General features: G+C 32.8%; 2 protein-coding genes across 2 annotated transcripts; one reads left to right on the top strand and one right to left on the bottom strand.

The window, feature by feature from the left end:
• Positions 1-2,681: 2,681 nt before the first annotated feature.
• On the bottom strand, positions 2,682-5,420 carry LOC9316862 (anthranilate phosphoribosyltransferase, chloroplastic). The gene is made up of 6 exons (XM_021028986.1): positions 5,264-5,420; positions 4,744-5,023; positions 4,496-4,616; positions 4,036-4,179; positions 3,624-3,935; positions 2,682-2,806 (listed from the first exon to the last, which is right to left on the bottom strand). Exons 1-5 carry the CDS (start codon positions 5,418-5,420, stop codon positions 3,759-3,761), a joined length of 879 nt encoding a protein of 292 aa, XP_020884645.1. The 3' UTR covers positions 2,682-2,806; positions 3,624-3,758.
• Positions 5,421-9,534: 4,114 nt separating this feature from the next.
• Positions 9,535-12,558, top strand: LOC9316861 (replication protein A 70 kDa DNA-binding subunit D). The gene is given in 11 exon segments (XM_021029998.1): positions 9,535-10,120; positions 10,201-10,434; positions 10,436-10,469; positions 10,559-10,655; positions 10,751-10,875; positions 10,964-11,048; positions 11,128-11,257; positions 11,345-11,529; positions 11,617-11,737; positions 11,816-12,031; positions 12,124-12,558. Coding segments are annotated over 11 exon segments (1,764 nt in total). The 5' UTR covers positions 9,535-9,973; the 3' UTR covers positions 12,514-12,558.
• Positions 12,559-20,669: the final 8,111 nt, after the last annotated feature.

Raw genomic sequence — 20,669 nt, 5'->3', positions numbered from 1 at the left:
GACAAGTTAATTTGTGCCATGTTAATAACTATTGTATAGTTAGATTCAAGTAGCTATTTGTTAAATATACATTAAGGTAACCTTTGTTTCAAAATCCATGTTTTTATATACTACAATAAAGGTAAATGATCATGTTTTGTGTTCTAATTCTGTCCACAAATCTCTGTCCATTAAGCGATTACTTAGATGGATTATATCGGATGAATATAAATTCATGGTAATGAGGACAACGATTAAAATTCACAACTCAAACAAAAATATCACTCACAACATCCAATCAAACTGAGAGACTTTTACCTTAACTTTATTTAAAAAAAAAAAAAAAACTTGTGATTTCGTCCAAATTTATCAAATCTCATATAAATTAATGTACCCATGTCACTTTATCCATTTATAACTATCCATCAAATGTTAGACAAGCTTAACAAAATCTAACCAAAATCACTGCGATTAACACTCGTCTCTTCCTTAAATCTCTTATTGGAAAGTACAAGTGATAGTAAAATCAAAACCCATTATCAATAAGAGAATTTAAACCTTATAAACATCTCATATATAGAAACACGACAACGAGAGAGAAAAATAAGGGAATTTGAACCTTCGTTAAATTTTATAAACATCACATATTGTCCATGACTTCGTTTGGTAGATGTGTTCACACTACTCTCTAAACAAATATGTGAAATCGACACAATAGAGAAAAATACTATTCCCTCCGTATTTTAATAAGTGTCGTTTTAGAATTTTTATTTTTTTGAATTGGATGTCGTTTTCAAATTTCTATGCAAAATTTTTTATTTTTTAATGTTTTATGATATCATAAAACATTAAAAAGTAATAAATTTTGTATAGAAATTTGAAAACGACATCTAATTTTTAAAAAAAGAAAATCCTAAAACGACACTTATTAAAATACGGAGGGAGTATCTCCAAAACTAATTTTCAAACAAAGGGCGTCGAAGATGGTAGTTTGACACTTCTCATAACGAACTTTTCTACCAAAAAGAAAGATTATAAAATAAGAATCAGGAGGTTTGCAAATTCAAAAGAAAAAATAGAGACGAATTGCAGAGAAATAAAATATAAAGAGAAACAAACCTTCAACAGGAAATCACAAGTGGTGGTGGCGCTGTCGTAGCCGCAACACTTCCTTCATCACAAGAAACCCAAATATGTCACACAATCAAAACTCATCAGTACAAGGCAAACACGTGAACTATAACTTTTCATGAATTCCATCATAACATGAACTAAAATCCAGAAAGGAATAACGAACTTTGCATCACAAAATTGATGCATTGACCAATTTCAACTACGAATCTTAAATTAAGTGGATAACGAACTTTGCATTACCCAATCACTCCTTTCGCTTTCACTCGATATACTCAACTTATTCTCAAGTGCAGCGAACACCACTGGAAAAAAGCAAAAAAAAAAACATGGATATTTGTTGAACTGATGACGAATTCCAAAATGAAGACTATAAATTTGAATTTTAAATAACTCGGCGAAGTGAGACGACAAGACGAAGGAGAAAAGAGAAGAAATAGATTCGTTGGCTCTTCATTGTGACCAGATTGATTGTTGAAGATCTTGATGAAGGAAGGTTGTTAAATCACCCACTCACTCCTTTCAACTACAAATTTTTAATTTAAGGTCAGAACTTTAAACTTTAAATTATAGTGAGAGAGAAGAACTTACTGGCGAATTAGCAGACAATAAGACAAAGAAGAAGAAGATAATTGGAGAAGAGAAAGCCAAAGGGAGCGACAGAAAAGAGGAATGTCTTTCTTCTCCTTCGCCATCCGATCTATGGACGAGACAAAATCTCTCTTTTGTTTCCGATCTGAAACTATCTTCGTTGATTTTGGGAAAGTTCATGTGGCTCTCTATTTTACTTTAATATTCGATTGATCCTAATTATTGGTATTTGCAACACAAATGGATAAAATCTTCTTCCGTCGCCTAACACCGCCGTCGTCTTCGTTTTCTGCCGTCGGAAAAATTGAAAGAAAGAGAGAAGAAAGAGAAGAGAAGAGGATCATAATAATTGTTTTAATTTTTTTATCGTGAAATATTTAGAATAAATGAGAAGATAATGTAACCATGGTTAACGAAAGTTTGAGGTGCTTTTAGTAAAAAAATTTAAAAAACTACCCACTATCCCTAAACTACTCTAGAAGTCAATTGAGTTTCAAAAATGTACCCCATTGAGTAAAATTCTCATAATTTAATTAGGATTTTAACTTTAATTTAGGGTTTATAGACTTAATTTAGGAATTTAATTTTTTTTATCATAATATTACAAAATGTACCAATATATACCATAATATTACACAATGTACCATTACCATAATCTAATTTCACAATACTAATATTACATAATCTAATAAGTTTCTTATACACATCCAAGCTATATACAGAACTAGAGAAATTGAAATCAAATGCATGAAACGACAATTACAAAATGTCAATTGAAGTTTACAAATGTTAAGTAAACACGTTTATAACTTGATTTGCTAGAAACTCCATCTCCATATCGGGAACCACCTTGTGAGACGCTTGTGCTGCTTGAATGAATCGCCTGAAACACAAAACAAGAAAATGACCTTAACACTTTTTCGAAATTTTTTGATAGGAAATGTAATAGTGATAGAGTTTACCTGAGAAACATTTTGGTGGTGGGAACAAGTGGTAATGACTCAGAATCTTGAGATTTTTGTTCAAACCTCTGCAACATGAACATTTTCATATATACTTGGAGCATAAAAGCTGTAAAACTCAGGATCTTAGTTCATGCTTGTACCTGCAACAAAAATAGAGGATTCAACACAAAGATAGTGATTTTGCTAGGCAAAAGAAGCTGAATGACTCTTTCTTCCTTACAGTTGCACGAAGGTTAGAAGAGTTTGGTGCCAAATGATAGGCATTACTCAGTGCACTGACACATATTACTCAAAAATTTTAGAATTGAATTTGTCATCAATCAGAATGTTGCTAGACTTAATGTCTCTGTGCACACATGATCTGAAACCACGAACTATGATACTTAGAGCACACATTCAATTTATTATTACTACTGAGCTATATCTAATCAATTTATTACCTGATTATTACTACTGAGCTATATCTAAACATATTCATATGCACATAATGAAACATGTGAACCGAACCTATGTGTATTTACCTAATTATAGAAGCTGCAGCATTCTCTGGACAACCAAAACTACTTCCTCCTGCAGAGGACATTCAAATTGGAGAATCTCACATATTATACAGCTTAAAAATTGGCAAAGATGTTGTTTGTCAATTAGACTTCTCAGATTCTTTTTATCTTCAGATCTTAGTTCATGCTTGTGCATACACTTAAGCATATAAAGGGATCGTTTTGAGACAGTATCACTATTAACAGTTCTAGGACATCAAATCAGAGAACAAGCAAAGATAAATCCGAAATAACAGTTCTAGGACATCAAAATTTCTGCAGCTACTGAGCAAACTAAGAAGCTACAGATGACAATCAAAGCAATACAGATCCTAAAACATATGCAAACGACCTTTATGCAAGACAAGTATGAAAATTTTGTCTTATGAACATTGAACTAGAGGGTTAAAGAAAGAACCTGCTGTAAGTATCATCAGTATCTTCAACTAAATGATAACTCTGCAAAGCCTTAGCGTTGATCACAGCCTCCATGCCAGATGGGTCTTTCAAAAACTCATTGAAAGCCAGCTTCTTTTCTCCATTAATCTGTAGCTTAATCCTTTATTACCTTTGCTACTTTTGCACCACAAGCTGCAGCAAGTATTGAAGATCCAGTTGATATATTGACTGTGTTTGCTCCATCACCACCTGTTCCAACTATGTCCACAGCATCGACTAATCCTTCCACTTTCCTGGCATGCTTCATCATTTCCCTAGCCAACCCCACAATCTACCCAACATTGTTTGTTTACTTAGTGAAGTGCTTTACTTAGTGAAGTGCTATAATTTAGAATTATGTATGTTTTTTGTATACGCCTAGCTTGACTTACTTCTTCGTATGTCTCTCCTTTAGCTCTCAGGAGAACCAGAAAGGCACTAATTAGTGCCTCGTTTGCCTCGTTCAGCAAAAACTCGAGAGATGATTCAGCCTCAGCTTCAGATAGATCAACCCGATCAATCAAAGTCTCAATCAACTGAGAGAAAAAAAAATAGAACAGATCAAACACATTATGAGAACATAGTAATCTCAATATCTAGATATCTATCTTCAAAGCCATTGGAAGCTCAACAAACTAAAATTCTTTAAAATCCAATCAAGTAATACGTAATACAATGTCACTCAAATCCAAGCCATACAAATGAAATTTAAAGAACATATAAGACCAAACATGTTTAGTCAGCATGAAGCAAGTGAGTCAATCTATAAGTCAGAAAAAAAAAACATATACAGATATTAACTAGTAGATTTATCAAAGACCTAGAAACAAGGGATTAAAATCAAAATCTCACCTGGTTGAAAGATTTGATGGAAGAAGGAGTGGCATTTTCACAAACATTTGGCAGAGCTTCAGGTGCACTGAAACCACTGATTCCACCGCTCAAACCAAGATTCTGAGAGCAAACGAAAGAACTGCAGCAATTCAAGGGGTCAAGAGCACAATTAGATTGCTAGATTTACATTAAGTGACCACAAACAATTCTAGAGGATGTGTGTTACTCTAAGAAACAGACACAAAACCCAAAAATGGAGGCTTTACCTGCGACTAAAGGAAGATTGGGCATCTCCGCGAATTGGGGACACAACTCGGATCGATGAGAATCGTCGCCGACTCAATGTCGGATAAATTCTAACTCCGGTCAGGTTGGTTTTTCCGAAACTACTGGACCCATCATCTGCGGCGTTGACCGAAGTTAAGATCCCTGTTGTTGACTGTGACAAATCGAGAGAAATCGAGAGAGACAAAGTGATTTTTGCCTTAGGAAAAAAAATGAAAAAGTGATTTTCTTGTTTTAATTTATTTTGCCTTAGCCAAATTTCTCATTTTTCCCTCTTAACATTTTCAATAGCGGGAATTACACTTTAGTAACCCGAAACTTGGCCGCGTGAATTTTATTTATCCCGCTTCAATCATTTATAGCGTTTACAATTCACAAAACGCTATCGAATAAGTCAAACATAGCAGAGACATTAAAAACGCTATCTTTTAGTGCTATCAATACCCACATTTCATGTAGTGACATTTCCAGAAATTTTGGCGTTCTTTGTCCTGCATGCACCTCCTGAAAATTCTTTCCCACACAATTTACATTTGACCTTGTCAAGATTCTTCAGATCATACAAAATTCCATAGTCCCAAGCAACATCATTCGAGTTTCTCTTCAAAACTGTTGACTCTGATGCTCCACGAGGATCCACATTCGAACTAGAAGCCATTAGAACTTGAATAATTTCTGTAAAAAATGACAAAAGATTGATTCTAAGAATAAACGAAATTCAGTGTTGATTTCTAGCTTTTGCGTTTGAATTTTGTATTAATTGTTGCCCGATCTCTAAAGGTAAAGACAAAATTTTTGACAACTAAAACCCATATAATACTATTAGTCTATTTCGTTCAAAAAATTTTGACTTTGAAAGAATTATAGTTTTCAATATGAGATGCAGAGCACGTGAATGAGATGCAGGAGAAACTAAGACAATCAAAGTAATAAACTAATAATACATAATAAGGCCAAATAAACAAAGATCATATATCAGAAGTCAATACAAAACATTTAGAGTAAAAAAACCTGAAGATTCTCTGTTAATAGGATGAACTTAGAGAAATTGAGAAAGAAACCTAAGCGTCACGACTCACGAACGATGATGTTTAGGCAGTTGTGTTTAGGGTTTTCTCTACTAATCTATTTATTGGTTTAATTTAATTAAGATAACCTCCGTATCGGCGCAGTATATACCACCGTTTTAACCCCGACCGTATATGTCTAACGTATAGCTCAAATGCAGTACAATACTCTACCGTATAACATATTATCACCGTATATACGGCCGCCTAGGCCGTATTTTAGAACACTAGTTTATATGTATACAAATGTTAATAACGCTTAATGTACATGTTTACATGTATACAAATATTAATAACGTTATATATATATATATATATATATATATATATATATATTTATATGTATACATTGATCCATATATGTATTTAGATGTTTACAAATGTCAAAATCGTATAATATATATTTGTAGAGTGCTTAAATTTCTTCAGTTTGATAAAAACACAATAATTAATGTTCCTCCTTCTTTCTGTTGCCGAAAAATAGTCTTTTCTACAACTGAGAATTTAATATATGTCGTATCATTCTTTTTTGCCAAAAAGTCAAGGCACTTATCCCACTCGCATAGCTGTGTAAGCACATGGGTTTTCCGTAATTATTTTGAAACGGAGGGCCATTAGTAACAATCATTTTTCTTTTGTCTAAGACAAAATGGACATTTACCGATTCGCAAATTAGAGGCTCTGTTTTTACCTATGCGCTAAGTCTCCCTAAAATAAATCCAACAATAACCCTAAAATAAACCCAACATATTTTCTAGAAAATATCCTATTTTCTTCATTCATAAAATCTTGGCCGAGCCATCGCAGATAAAAACATCACCTTGCCAATATAATTCTTATTTTGACATGTACGATGTGGCACTTCTTCATCGGGAAATAAATAATATATCTACATTTTTTTCATCATATATAGAAAACTAGTTTTCGTCAATATGCATATTTTACATATCAAGAATTTGATTTGTTTCATTTTGAATTTGAATGTATTTTACATATCAAGAAACTGATTTGTTTCATTTTTACTCTCTCTCTCTCTCTCTCTCTCTCTCTCTCTCTCTCTCTCTCTCTCTCTCTCTCTCTCTCTCTCTCTCTCTCTCTCTCTCTCTCTCTCTCTCTCTCTCTCTCTGGATTGATAAACACAAACGTTATCTTATTTATGGGTGTTAATCAATGGAAAACAAAAATGAAGGATCAAAACAAATGAAAATAGAGATATGTCTACGTGAAAAAGGAGATTCTACGTAAAATAGCAGAGAGAACCAGGTCACATGGATGGAGAGAAAGAGAAGCAAAAGCAAGGATCCCTCGTCGTGGTATCGGCAAAATCGTAATGGTGGTTGGAGGGTAGTTAGACCTTTTTTTGCTGATAATCTATGAATGCAAGATCACTATGAGGGCATTTGTTTCCTAATTCCTTTCTAAAGTCAAGATCCAAGACCACCTACAGTAAATTTGTCAAGCATATGCAAATGAGGAGGATACCGATGAGTCTAGCCACTTCAACTACGTTGAGAATCGCCATGGTTTCTTCATTTTTCACGGTGGCGCTATACTGATCTCCAGTCCACCCAAGCTTAGCTCCTGTTTCGTATCTTAAACCTCAATAACGGCATTGTTTCTCTCTCTCTTTCTCTCTCCCGCACCAAAATGAAACTGAGCCTATATATGTCTCATAAAGATAATCATATGCTTCATTCTCTTGTTGGTTCTCATTATCTTATTCGTATTGCTAGCTCTCATTGGCAAATGGTGTTAATGAGAGAAAGTCCCACATCGGAAGTTAGAGAAATTATCAAGTGATATATAAAGGGTTAGGGTCAATCCACTCATTGCCAATTGGTTTTGAGTTGGAAGCCCATGTTAAAGCCCAAATCTATCATGGTATCAGAGCCACCCGATCGTTGGGCCACCCTGTGGATGTTGTTCCCACATATGCCCACGCTTCAGATGTTCATGCCTGAGCGTGAGAGAGGGTGTTATTGAAGTCCCATATCGGGCCACCCCGTGGATGTTGTTCCCACATATGCCCACGCTTCAGAGCCAAAGATGCCTGAGCGTGAGGGGGGGTGTTAATGAGAGAAAGTCCCACATCGGAAGTTAGAGAAATTATCAAGTGATATATAAAGGGTTAGGGCCAATCCACTCATTGCCAATTGGTTTTGAGTTGGAAGCCCATGTTAAAGCTCAAATCTATCAAATGGCGACACATCCTTATTAGTGTTACTCATGTTGCATCTAATATTTTGTTTTTAGCCACATTCTATTTCATGTTATGTATGCTTCAAATAAAAATGAAAATATCAAATAGATTTACGAAATTCTCGATTTTTATATTTGCGAAACAAATTGTTCTAGTAAAGAGATTCAGCATGTTTTTTTCATATCTATATTTTCACCTCTATAAAACATTTTTTCAAGGAAGTTCACTTTTAATCTCTGTAAATATCTTTTACGGCATTGAATAAATCAAATTAAATCTTACAATATATTGAGATGGAATAAAATCTTTAGTTTTACAACAAATTGTTGATCACCGTTTTTCTTTATAGAAATTTGTTATAGATTCTCTCCTACAAATACTCCATTTGATGGTTCTCAAAATAATGAAGAAATTTTTGAGACACTAGATCAAGAAAGAGAAAGTGCTAATATACGGAGAGAAATGGTGGCTCAACAAATGTGGAGAGATGCAACTGGTAACTAAAACTAGAGTTGAAAATAGTGATTTAAATATATGCAATTTAAATAGATTTTAGATATTATGAGTTACGTTTTGTGAAATATTTATTATTTTGTTATTAGATTAAGGTTTTAATATGTATGTATGTTAAGTTTAAAATTTTATATTTAATAATTTTGCAATACTTGACCTAGACTAACGAAAATTTAGCGTCAATTAATTATAGTAAAATATTTTTAATTAGTTTTAATTAAAATAGTTAAAAAGAATTATTCTTAGCATCATTTCCTATTGATGTATATATTGTGTATCACGTTTAAAAGTGATGTTAATGTATATTGTGCATCTTTTTTACGTTTATATTTTGCAAAAAAAATATACAGAGAAATAAAACTAGTATAATTTAGCTTAACATCAGTTTTTATCCTATACTAATATTTGGGAAGTACATCCTAAGGATCATAACTTAAATTTTGTAAGAAATTACAATATATGCCATTAGAGAATTTTAATCATAAAATTTATTCCATGTCACTAATATATATTAACGGGTCAACGGGTCAACGGGTTTAAAGATATTAAAAGATTTTGTTTATATAATTTATATAATTCATATAAATTATATAATTAATTAATTTATATATTAAAAACTTATTACAATTATAATTTATATAATTCATATATTTTTGATAATAACTATATTACATAATTAATATAATTCGAAATTGTTATATAGTAATCAATTCGAAAATGTAACACATTTAGTAAAAATGTTGTATACTAATATATAAGTCGAAAATGTTTTAGAATAATGTTATTGAAAATGTTAATGAAAATGATATATCATTGAAAACATTTTATATAAATTAAATTTATAAAAAATCCTATTTTCAATTATACTACTCATATAGTTCGAAAATGTTATTGAAAATGTTATATACTAATCCATTATTTGAAAATGAAAATGTTATTCAAAATGTAAGATTCAAAATTAAAAATGTTATATCATTGAAAAATGTTATATAATATAATTCGAATTTTCAATAAACTATTATTTTCATGTATATAGTTCTAAAAAGGTATCATTCGATATATACTGAAACAAAAGTTAAAATTCGAATTCGTGTATTACTACAGCACGGGATCTTTCTGAATATTTTCAGTTTCTTTAAAATCTTTGTTATCAACAAATAGTTATATTAAGATAAAATGGTTTAGGTTAGTTTCCTAAAAATCCTTTAAAAATATTGGCAAATCTCTTTGTTGAATATGTTACGATTCTATATTCTACTAATCTAGAATATATCTAGGATATTCCTTTTACAAATTAACTAATATATTTTCAAATTTATTTTATCCTAATCGACTACCTAGAACTATAAGTAAGCCACTTACCTTTAGCATAATACAAACCAAAATCCTCTCTTTCTCTTTTCTTATAACCTGCAAAAAAAACACCAACAAATGACTCAGCTTACACGATACACACCAGTCAACAGCTTGAAGCCTTTCAAGACAGCTTGGTGTATTCAAGTTAGAATACTTCATTCATGGATTCATTTTACAAAAGGTTCTGGCATGTCATTAGAGATGATTTTAGCAGATGAGGCTGTAAGAAACATTGAAACTTTTTAAAATGCTTTTTGTAATATATGTGAGGGAAGTTTTAACTCATCTTATTTCCATTACAGGGTAACAAAATTCAAGCAGGCATCAAAAAGGAACACATCAGCAAATTCCAGCGTTATGTGAAGAAAGGAGATTGGAAAATCATTGATGATTTCTCAGTTAATAAAGCAACGGGACAATATCGATCAACAATTCATCCCTACAGAATAAATTTCCACTACTCTATTGTCTTCTCTCCCTCACCATCTATTTGTAATGAGGTTTGGCTTGATTTAGTTGATTTTACAACTATTATTTATGGCTGGTAACTTGGATCAAAACAAGTTGGTTGGTGAGTATTATTTATACTTATTTGTTTGTGTATCCTATCTATTATAGTTATTTATAGTTGCTGATTTTACATCTACGATTGTGTTGTAGATGTCCTTGGTCAATTGGTGAATGTTGGAGAAGCGCAAACGATCGACGTCCAAGGCAAGCCTACCAAGAAGATTGATTTTCAGCTGAGAGACACTGAGTAAGCATTTTCGTTTTTTTTACGCAACTCTATTATATCGGTGGTAAGTTTTGGTTATGTTAATCTTTTTAATTCTTTAATATTCGTTTGTGTAGTGATAACCATCTACCATGCTCACTCTGGGGTAAATTTGCTGACCAAATTAGCAAAGTTGCGCAAGAATCTCTTGGTTCTATCGTTATAGTTTTGGTAAGGTGGGCGAAGTTAGGAGAATGGAAAGGTATGTAATGTTATTACTCATGAATTACATGACCCTATATAAAATTGATCATCATATATTTATCATTGTTTACCATTATGACTTGCAGATATTAGGAGTATTTCTAATGCTTTTGATGCTTCGGACGTTTTAATCAATCCAATTTTGACGGAAGTTGAAGACTTTAGGAGAATGTGAGTCTTCTACATTCCTTTTTAAACAATTTTGTTTTTGTATTAGACTGAATTTTTTTTCGTGTTTGTGGTGTTTCAGGCTTCCATCTGATGGACTTGCCTTGACTATCATGGGACCTAAGCCTAGATTCCAGCCTCTAAAGGTGCGTGAACAGAGGTCCTTAGGTTTACCTCTAAATACTATTGCTGAGCTTAAGGCTTCTTATGAGGTATTTTCTACAGCTTTAATATCGCCAATATTCTTACTATATTCGGAAGTACATAAAATATTTACTCACTCTTTGTTATTTTCCAAGGTTGAGAAGGTTAAAATCTTCTGTACCATTTTGCAAATTGACTTGGACTACTCCTGGTACTATTATGCACACATCAAATGTAACAAAAAGGTAGTACAAAGTAAGAAACTGCTTAGCTCTGGTGCCAAGAAGTTATTTTACAGATGTGAGAAATGTAATGCAGAAGTTTCTGCTGTTGAAGCAAGGTGATTGTTTTTGTAAACTATCTTAAATTTAAATTATGACTTCCTGATTAAGAGTATTTATTCTCATTATTTGTTTATCTATCTAAGGTACTGGCTTCATCTAGACGTTATGGACATCACAGGGGAGAGCAAACTTATGTTGTTTGATAGTTTTGTTGAGCAAATTATCGGAACTCCTGCTACTGAACTCTTGGAGGGCACTAATGAAGCTGTAATTAGTGATTACTTGCATTTATCTCCATTCTTTTCTTGGTAAATTATAATCTAATATCTATACTTTATACAGGAACTTGATGACCCTCTCCCAGTTCCTGATATAGTTAAAAATATCATTGGAAAGACTTACCAGTTCGTAGTCTGTGTTGAGCAAGACAACATCTCAAGAGGAAATGATGAATACAAAGTGAATGAGGTTTTAACAAGTCAGAACCTCAATCAAGCTGACCTTAAAGCTGAAGTTGATTATCCTGTGGATCTTTCATCCATGAGTTCCAGTGACCAGGTAATACATTTTAATATTTTCAGTGTGATTTATATGATATGATGATCTTTATTGTTCCTTACTCGCCTAAATAAAAATTCATTTTGTTTTAGGTTTTGATGCTGACTAATAGTTCTGATAAGGATGAGACTATTAATACTTCACTGTCTACACCATCATCAAAGAGAAAAGAAGATGGTTCGGATGGATATGATCAAAACTCCACAAGCAAGAAACAATGCACTGGAAAACAATCTGATGCTAAAGACAATGGTGTCATTGGTGTAGACAATTCGAAGAAAAATGATCAGCCTACTGATCTTAAAGTCGATGGTGTCGTTGACTTAGACAATCCGAAGGAACATGATCAGCCTAAGTTTCTACACAAACTTGATGAGGCAGGTCAAGAAGCCATCACCAAAGTCAGTGAAGCAGAACAGAAGAAAGTTCTTTTGAAGAAGATTAAGGTTGAGAAGATCGAAGGTCAGAAGGGAGCAAAGTGAGGGAGGGAATACTCAACGATCTAAAATAAAGTTTATCTGATGGATTGAATTTTTATTTTCTATTAAGTATCTTTCTTACATTTCTATCTTATTTTTTAGGTTTTTGTTTTTCAAACAATAACTTTTCAAACATTTTATCCTTAGTTTCAATTTCTATCTACGAGTTTTATTAGTCATGGTTTATCATTTGGTTGTATTTAATTTGATTATTTGCTCTACCCTCCTAACATTATATATTCTAGAATTACTCTTTAAGCCAAAGCTTATAAGAGAACTCTTAATTATGGCCTAATTTCATATGTCCATATCAAATGGGATCTTGGAGAAGAAACCATGACTAATAAATATTCTTTCTCCGGTATATCTAACAAAAAAGAGAAAACTTATTTCTTATACTTTAGATACTATCTATAATCCTAAAACCATTGTAAATGCAATAAAAGTTTGTAGGATTACTTTAAAGGATTATAGATTTTTTTAACGGCTTTGTCCAGACTGATCTTTATCCAATTAGTTTAACTGCTTTAGTATAATCCTATAAGTAAATCAACAAACATTTCATTAATAGGAAATCTCAGTGGAATCAGTTGTATTTCAATTTAGATTCTTACTAAATCTGTTGATATAATTTTGTAATTTTAATAACAATAAAATGTCTAATTTATATCCTAAATCCATAACAAGATATTCCAACAACTTGCTGGTAATTTATCTTGAATCCGGATTCAATTTTGAGTATCTTGGAACACCTACATTTATGGAAACTGTGATTATAAGCAATCATTTGTTTTCTAAAAAGGTTTTTAGTTGTTTTAGAAAAAAAGAATCATTCTTAATCATTATTTACCTCAAATTTTTAAATAATAAAAATGAAATATATCTAAATAACACATCCAAACGATTCATATTTCCATATCTATTTCAAACTGTATTCTTTGAATCTGTTCAGTCATATTCGTATATATACACCTATATTTTCATTTAAAATAACCACAGAAACCATCGACTCTTTTCTATTCAATGCAAAGAAACAAACGTGTATATCCCATGGAGTCTGTTCACAGTTTATCTGATTTGCATGTAAACTCGACGACATGGAGGATTTGTGTTAAGATCATGTGTATGTGGGAACATGATTTGGGTTCTGCTGGTTCTGAAACAATCATGATTCTGGTATATGAAAAGGTATCAAGCTTTTGTTTCACTTTCTGTTTACTTTTACCTTGCATTTAAATTATCTTTATTTTTTGTAAAACTCATATTTTTAATGTTTTGATTCTGTAGTGTAGAAGCATCGAGGCAAGGATTCCATCTGGGACATACCTTTGGAATTTTCAACGAGTGCTGAAAGAAGGAAAGTGGTATCACATGTCTGATTTCCAGGTTATCCAACCCGGGAGCAGCATCAGATATACATCCTCTCCAATTGAAATCAGGTTTATTTCAGAAACAGGAATGTGGCCTGTGAAAGAGAGATCATGGAGTAACTTTTTCGATTTTGTTTTCCCTATTGAAGTCAAGTATGCTATGGAATCGAATAAAGAAGTTGTGACTGGTAAGACAATGATTAAATTTATTTCTCTCGAACTCCATGATATTAGTTTACTGATAACATTTTGTTTATTTTGTTCATTTTTATAATTTAGATGCTAACGGTGTGATTTCTGCTGTCTCCGGTGTGATGAGCTTTCCTTATGTCTGTCGTCATGGAGAGTCAGACAATGAATCAAGATATGTGGCTTTTAAGATCATGGACAATATGTAAGCTTTACTATTTCTAAGTTTTGTCATATTTGTAAGATCTAATAGCTATGATATGCAAATAGAATTTACAGAATTCTATTAATGGAACATTTTTTTAGGGGTTGTATAATCAAGTGCATTGCTGTTAGTAAGATGTGTGATTTCTTTATCACCAAGTGGTCTGATAAGGTCGACGCCATTACATATAATAATGAACCAATTGTGGCTGTACTTCGCAACTAGAGAATCACAGAGTATCATGGTTAGTTTTTCAAACTCTTTGTCCCATTCTTTTAATTATACTCTCTTATGTATTTCAAATAGTATATATTTCTAAAATATATCTTTTATAATTGTGCTATAGGCAAAAATGTCTTGCTCAGCGAATTTAGTTGTTCGCGTTTGTACCTCAATCCAACTTTCTATGACTTAGATATTCCACGATATATGTAAGTGTAATTTAGACTTATTATAAATATACTATCAATTTAATATGTGATACACTAAATTGGTTTTGGTTTTTCCACAGTCGTAGCTTCACTGATGATGATGAAGATGATCTGATGATGGAATTGGTTGAAGAGAACAAGTAAATGGAGGAGCATTTCCCTGGATGTTTTAGTTTCATTCCTTTTTTTTATTTTAGTTGTTATGTTTTATTTTCGTATTGAACTCTTTTGGAACTATGTGACAAAAAATATTATCTAGCTTTGTTTGTTAACTTTAAAAAAAATTCCTTTTTAACTTTAATGCTTTGTTTGTTAACTTTTTTTAATCAATGTGCTATTTCCCTATTTGTAAAATTAGACTCTTATGTTCAGTTGTTTTTAATTTTGCTTATCTGTGTTTTACTTTTATTTTGCTTAATTCGTAAGCTTTCTGTGAAAAAGCTTTGCTTAAATAGAGTATTAGCACAATATATGGAATATCTTTTTTTCATGTTAACTATGTTTATAAATTTCAGAGTACATTAAAGAATTTTTTATATTGAGCAAAATTTACTATAATCTGATCCTTCTGAGTGACACTAACCTCAATAATAAAGGTTGATGATCTGAGATCCTTGCTCTCTATTGTTTGGTATTCTTATCATCCACTATCCTGTGTATCACAAAAGTATAGATTTAGTTAATAACAGATAAGATAGAATATTAACTTACTCAAACAACTTAATTTAGTAAGAGATATGGAATATCTTGAGATATCTAATATTATATACTTCTCCTATCGTCGATTATAAGGATTGTTGGTTGAGAGTTATTCCTCAAGCTCAAATGCAAAAACACTTAAACATCATAAATTTTTGGACTTTTGAAGGAATGTCATAGGAAATACGCTACAGAGTATTTGGAAAGCCATTACATCCCAAGGTATTCATATTTTGATAGCCTATCATAGAGCTACTTAAATTTATTATCCTCTCTATAATTTTAGTATATCTAATTGGTTTGCAAACTATTGATGTTTTATAGCAAAACCTTTTATGTTCAACAGGAAACCAAGTCATAATGGAAAAAAACGATAATACACATGGTCTAAGTTCTTCTGAAGTCACTCCAACTCCTAAAAGAAAAAGAACAACATCTAATGTACTCCGTACTACAGATGATCCACCTTCAGCAGAAAGCCATAACAAAACTGCTGTTGCAATCAATTCCGTATTTAAAAGAGTTTTGACAGATATATCTAACTCACCACGTAGTAGCAGTGGACTATCACCATCTGACCAAAGAACTTTCTCATGTTCCACTGCAAGAGGCCAGGAAAATGTTTCAAACACTCCATATCAAACTCCTGTTTCTAAAAAAGCAAGAAATTTCTCCCCTATTCCATGTAAGTCATATTCTTCATTGTTGTATGACAGTCTAAAGATTGTATATGTATTTTTAAAATCATTCAGAGTAAGCTAACACGATAAATTTTATTAAAAGTGTCAGGTAGTCCATTCAACAAATCCCAGCTAACCTCAACAATAATCGGTGACAACTCATATCAACCTCAATCTTCTTATTCCCAAAATGATGATATTTCCGGAGCTTCTGCGGCAAATAACAGAAACAAAGGTAAATTTTCATGTTAGAATGCATTTTTTTGGAATAATGGATCCAGATTTCATATATAACAAATCCATGTTGCTATTTGTTCATACTAACTATCCATATTTTATCATAAAATTTGTATCAGATAATCCTTCAGGATCCGTGTTAACATTACAAAAGGATTCTGTTACTGATGATTTCCTTGATTCTCATCATGATTTTATGGAGGATAATGATCTCAATACAGATACAGATGAAGATGATCATTTCTCAGATTATCAAGACTCCACAGAAGGTCAGAGAAAATTTTAAAATATCATACTCAAGCAGATATTCTTATTTCTAATGTCCAAATAATAACAGGAGAATATGAAGACAACTACCAAGAAGATTTATATTGCAGCAGTCAAGAAGAATTATCTACGGATTCTTCATCAGATGAAGATGACTATGCTAAAGAATGTGCTTATAACCCGAAAGAAGCAATCCATCGAGCTAAAGAACGTTTTGACATACTTACTATGTTAGAAAATGCTTTTGGTAAACCTAAGGAAACCCCTGTCATTCCACCTAAGCAAAAAAATGGTATTATTCCAATTTTTGTAATATATTGTTGAATAGCAAATAGAATTACTATAGTAAGATCTAACTATATTTGATTATTTTTTATTCAGCTTATGTTGATGAAGGTGATCCAATCTTTAGTTGTAGCGAGTGTGGTGCTATTTTTTGGTATGGGGAACGCCTAAACAAGAGGAGGAAAACAAAAAATCCAAAGTTCTCAGGGTGTTGTATGCAAGGACAGATAGTCTTACCTTTCCTAAAGGACTCGCCTGAATTGTTGTGGTATTTGCTAACCAGTAATGATGAAATCGCTAGACATTTTAGGGAAAACAATAGAGCTTACAATATGATTTTCTCATTTACTTCTATCGGTGGGAAAGTGGATCATTGTGTTCCTAAAGGTCGTGGGCCTCAGATGTTTGCAATACAAGGTGAAAATTACCATCTCATGGGTGATATGAAGCCAAAACCAGGAAACAAAGCAAAGTTTCAACAGCTGTATATTGTTGATACTGAAAATGAGATTGACAATAGATATAACATTATGAGGTATCTTCTCTGTTAATCTCTTTTTATTAGAAACATAATATTGAGTTTTTCTATAATCTAATAAGTTTATATATTTTTCAGTAAAGAGGGTGAATCTGCCACAGGCCAAAAAAGAAAAATTTGAACAAAGACATCATTGAAAGTATCATCAAGCTTTTAGATGATATAAACCCTCATGTTGAAGCGTTTAGATCAGCAAGAGACAGATTCAATACAGATTCAGAAGACACTTTTCACATGAGAATTATTGCCAAGAGAAAGGATGATGGAAGGACATACAATCTGCCAACAGCATCTGAAGTTGCAGCATTAATTCCAGGAGATTTTCATGAAAATATGGATAAAGGTGATATCGTTTTACAGAAGAAAAGTTCAGGAAAGCTAAAAAGAATAAGTGAACTGCATGTTTCCTATCTAGCACTACAATATCCTCTATTATTCCCACACGGGGAAGATGGTTTTAGAGTTGGTATACTGAAAGCTAAGACCAACAACAAAGGGAATGCTCAAAAGGAACAGAAAGAAGTAAGTATGAGGCAGTGGTTTGCTTATCGTCTTCAAGAAAGGAAACAGGAGAAACATGTTTTGTTTCGTTCTAAGCGCTTGCTTCAGCAGTTCATTGTTGACGCTTACACTATGATTGAGTCAATCAGGCTGAGATATATTAGGAAGAATCAAGCCAATTTTCGGAGCTCTAACTTAGATTCAATCCAAAGGAATTCAAATGCTGGAAACGATGATTTGCAAAAACAAGGTAGAGAATTGAAGATTCCAGCTTCCTTTACTAGCGGACCAAGGTACATGACAAACAATTATTTGGATGCAATGGCTATTTGCAAACACTTTGGATTTCCATCACTATTCATAACGTTTACTTGCAATCCAAAGTGGCCTGAAATTGTTAGATTCTGTAAAGAGAGGAACCTGAAGTCTGATGATAGACCAGATATCATATGTAGGATTTTCAAGATGAAGCTTGATAATCTTATGTATGATCTAACCACCAAGAGTCTGCTAGGAAAAACAGCTTCAGGTATTTTTTAAACCTGTAGCTGTTATTTATATTATTAGTATCTGTGTTTTGAATTTACCTCTAATCTTTTTTATGTTCTGTATTTTTCAGCAATGTACACAATTGAATTTCAGAAAAGAGGTCTTCCGCATGCACACATTTTGTTGTTCATGCATCCCACCAGTAAGTTGTCTACCGCCGAAGACATTGATAAAGTGATATGTGCTGAGATTCCAGATAAGAAAAAGAAACCAGAACTTTACCAAGTGGTTAAAGATTGTATGATTCATGGACCATGTGGTGCTGGTCATCCGAATTCACCATGTATGGTGAATGGACAATGCTCTAAGTTTTTCCCCAAAGACTATTCCAACATTAGTAGGGTTGATAATGATGGCTTTCCAGTTTACAGAAGACGTAACACTGGTACTTATGTCGAGAAGAATGGTTTTCAATGCGATAATCGTTACGTAATCCCATATAATGAGAAGCTATCCCTTCGTTATCATGCTCATATCAATGTTGAGTGGTGCAACCAATCAGGGTCAATAAAGTATCTGTTTAAGTATGTTCATAAAGGACATGACCGTGTCACAGTTACTGTTGAGCCAAGTGACCCGGCTGCTGCTAAGAAAGATAAGGACGAAGTCCAGGATTACTTTGATTGCAGGTTTATTCATTAATACTTTAATTAGTTATATATATATAGTCTGATTGTGATTATACATCACTTTGTTAATGGCAGTTTCTTATTACAATTTGAACAGGTACGTATCTGCTTGTGAAGCTATATGGAGAATTTTCAAATTTCCCATACATCATCGAACAACACCAGTTGTTAAACTTTACTTTCATGAAGAAGGAAAACAACCAGTCTTTTACAAACCAGGTGAAACCAAAGAGAGTGTTATGAGTCGATTAAGCAGTGAAGCTACTCAATTTTTGGCGTGGTTTCAGCTTAACAAGAATCCTCCAAATAGAAAAGTCCGTGCTAATGCGAAAAAACCGCCAAAGCCTGCTCCTGATCCAACCAAGCTCTTATTTGAAGAAGTTCCAAATCACTTCACTTGGAACAGCAAAGAAAAAAAATTTGTGATCAGAGATAGAGGATTTGCTATTGGAAGGATTAACTTTGTTCCACGTACAATAGAGGATGCTTATTATTTGAGAATCCTCTTAAACATCAAAAGAGGTGCTACAAGATATAAAGATCTCAAAACTGTGAAAGGTGTTGTTCACGAATCCTTCAGAGATGCGGTTTTCGCTTTAGGATTGCTAGATGATGACAAAGAGTATATCAAGGGTATCAAAGATGCAAATTTTTGGTGCTCTGCAAAGTACTTTCAGAAAGTTTAACGAAACCAGAGAAGGTATGGGAGGAAACATGGTAGATTTTATCAGAAGATATTGAGCGCAGAAAAAGAAGAGAATGGCAACGACAAGGTTTTGTAGTAGTATCTATATATTCTATTACAAGGTTTTGTAGTAGTATCTATATATTCTATTTGGAACTATCATATACAACTTTTATTTTACTAATTTGAATGATTAGCAGTTAATATATTGATGGTGAGTAACTTTATTTTGTTGGTATGTTTTTGTAAATGTTGCAGATCTCCATCTAAGTGATGAGGAGAAACAGGAATTTTGTTTGCAAGAGATAGATAGGCTGCTAACAAAAAATGGAGTTTCACTTACAAAATGGAAGCAGATGCCACAAGTTTCATCGGAAGACGTTGAAAAATGCAATCATTTTCTATTGGATGAACTCAAGTACAACCGTGCAGAATTGAAAGAAAAACATGAAGAAGGGTTGGCTAAGGTGACTCCAGAACAAAAGAAGATATATGATGAGATTATGAATGCTGTGAATCACGATACAGGCGGAGTGTTTTTTGTTTACGGCTTTGGAGGTACTGGAAAAACTTTTCTTTGGAAATTATTGTCTGCTGCTATTAGATCAAAAGGGGACATATGCTTAAATGTCGCTTCTAGCGGTATTGCTGCTCTGCTTTTAGATGGCGGTCGAACAGCACACTCCAGGTTTGGTATTCCTTTAAATCCCAATGAGGCGTCTACATGTAACATTTCACGTGGATCAGATCTTGGTGAGTTGGTTACCCGGGCAAAGTTAATTATTTGGGATGAAGCTCCTATGATGAGTAAGCATTGCTTTGAATCTTTGGATAGAACTCTGAGAGATATCATGAATTATCCAGAGGACAAGCCTTTTGGCGGTAAAGTTATAG

The sequence above is a fragment of the Arabidopsis lyrata genome (genome assembly GCF_000004255.2).
Source record: "Arabidopsis lyrata subsp. lyrata unplaced genomic scaffold ARALYscaffold_4, whole genome shotgun sequence".
NCBI lineage: Eukaryota > Viridiplantae > Streptophyta > Magnoliopsida > Brassicales > Brassicaceae > Arabidopsis > Arabidopsis lyrata.
Note: the sequence above shows the minus strand (reverse complement) of the source record. Positions and strands in the feature narration are given on the sequence as shown.

Excerpts from the sequence above, each read along its gene's own strand:
- LOC9316862 (XM_021028986.1), bottom strand. The coding sequence starts at position 5,420 with ATGGCTTCTAGTTCGAATGTGGATCCTCGTGGAGCATCAGAGTCAACA. Across the intron at positions 5,024-5,263 it reads TGGGAAAGAATTTTCAGGAG|AAATTTGGCTAAGGCAAAAT; the intron begins GTGCATGCAGGA and ends GGGAAAAATGAG. Across the intron at positions 3,936-4,035 it reads AAGGAGAGACATACGAAGAA|ATTGTGGGGTTGGCTAGGGA; the intron begins GTAAGTCAAGCT and ends AATGTTGGGTAG.